The sequence below is a fragment of the Cucurbita maxima genome, unplaced genomic scaffold (genome assembly GCF_002738345.1).
Source record: "Cucurbita maxima cultivar Rimu unplaced genomic scaffold, Cmax_1.0 Cma_Scf01845, whole genome shotgun sequence".
Lineage (NCBI taxonomy): Eukaryota > Viridiplantae > Streptophyta > Magnoliopsida > Cucurbitales > Cucurbitaceae > Cucurbita > Cucurbita maxima.
Genome location: NW_019273861.1, coordinates 1 through 1,975, shown reverse-complemented (window position 1 = coordinate 1,975; position 1,975 = coordinate 1). Strand labels below are relative to the sequence as shown.

General features: G+C 37.2%; 1 protein-coding gene across 1 annotated transcript; it reads left to right on the top strand.

Moving 5' to 3' along the window:
* Positions 1–1,447: 1,447 nt before the first annotated feature.
* Positions 1,448–1,969, top strand: LOC111475547 (metalloendoproteinase 4-MMP-like; the record flags this gene model as incomplete). Its single annotated transcript, XM_023119906.1, has 1 exon — positions 1,448–1,969. A coding segment is annotated over exon 1 (519 nt), but the record flags the coding sequence as incomplete, so codon positions are not given.
* Positions 1,970–1,975: the final 6 nt, after the last annotated feature.

Sequence of the window (1,975 nt, the reverse complement as noted above, 5' to 3'; positions counted from 1 at the left end):
TAATGGGAAGCAATTGAGGCGGTCTTTCAAAACATGAACGGTCGAGAATAATATCAAGCGCACTGTGCCATTGTCACGACCCGATTTTTTAGGTTTTAAATTTTGGAGGGTCGTGAAAAGGGAAGATGATAATTAATAAAATAAATAATTAAAAAACACTAAAATTCGAATTGGTGTTCTTCAAAGTTATTTACAAATGGGGAAATAGGAACACATAATCCCGACATCCCATACATTGCTTTCTCATCTTAAACGAATTTCAATAATTTTTCCACACCGTACATTGCTTTCTCGTCCAAACTGTCATTCTAACCACCTAAAGTAGGTTACACTTGCATGTCAGCATGTCCTAGCAATTCGAACAAGTACAACTAAAAAAAAGTTTGAATAGCTACTTACTTACATGTCAGCATGTCCTAGCAATTCGAACAAGTACAACTAAAAAAAAGTTTGAATAGCTACTTACTTACGTGCCTTTCTTGAGCTTGGTTTTCCGCTTGCTAAGTGCTCCAAATTCTCAAAGCTTTATCGGGTAGGATCACACACTTCATATAGGGTAGGCAATCGCAGTCAGTTCTCAAGCCCCATCCAACGCATTTCTCAAATGATTTCTAATGTTTCGAGGCACTTTAACACAGTGTTAAATGCAAGTAAATTTATGAATGGTTAATGTTATACGAGAGAATCTACCCCATTATACATGATATTTGTTTACAAAATGGGTAGTTTTAACGTTGTATCAACAACTAATGATTGCACCATTAAAGCATACAACTTTGAGTCATGGTTGACGTAGAGAGATGAAAAAAGAAGAGAACATGCAAGAGGAAGCAACCATCATAAATCCTAACAACCACCCGCCCTTTGCTTCCGACACTTCAACTTACACTAACACACACTTCCATCCTTATCATTTCTTACCACCCGCCCTTTGCTTCCGACACTTCAACTTACACTAACACACACTTCCATCCTTATCATTTCTTCCTTCTTCAATTCTTAAAATATTATTTTTTTTCTATCACTCTGTATTTTAAATATTGACGTCTGATCTTAACCAGTCTACAACAATAAATCTTCAAATTTTTAAAGAATAAATATGCATTTTTTAATTATAAATAAAATAATTATTAAAAAAAAAACCATTTCCTTATTTTAAAATTTAGAAAATAATGGTTTTTTTATATTATTTTATTTAGAATTAGAAAAATGCATATTTATTCTTTAAAAATTTATAAAATACAATGGAAAAAGAAAAAGTGAAAGAGAAGTTTGTTCCACCAAACTATAAAAATTCGTCAAATTTCAATCGTTAAGTAAAGACCAGAGAAAGATGAACAATATATATATGTTTTTTATTTTATTTTTATTTTTTTAAAATTATGTATATATATATATATATATATATATAAACACTAAGCTTCCATTTCTTAAGGTGTTTGCATATGCCATGTTTCTGCCATCAATTCCTCCTTCTCGCTACCTTCTCTTGGCTCTGTTCTTCCTCTGCTTGCCACCCATTATTCCTTCCTCCGCCGTGACTTTCCGGTCAAATTCCACTGCACGGCGGTGGCGCGTGGCCGACACGTTGCATGGACCCCATGTAACGGCGCGTTACGTATATTTTCCCGGGAAGCCACGGTGGACGCGGCGAATGCCGATGGTGCTGACGTACGCATTCTTGAAGGAAAATTGGATAAGCAATTTGAGTTTAAAAGACGTGAAATTCGTATTTCGTACGGCGTTTTCTAAATGGGCCCACGTGATTCCGGTGAGGTTCGAGGAGACGGAGGATTATGGGTTTGCTGATATTAAAATTGGGTTTTATAGAGGCGATCACGGCGACGGGCAGCCGTTCGACGGCGTGCTTGGGGTCTTGGCGCATTCTTTTTCGCCGGAGATTGGGAGGCTCCACCTGGATGCGGCGGAGACGTGGGCGGTTGATTTCGAGGAGGAGAAGTCGGCAGTGGCGGTT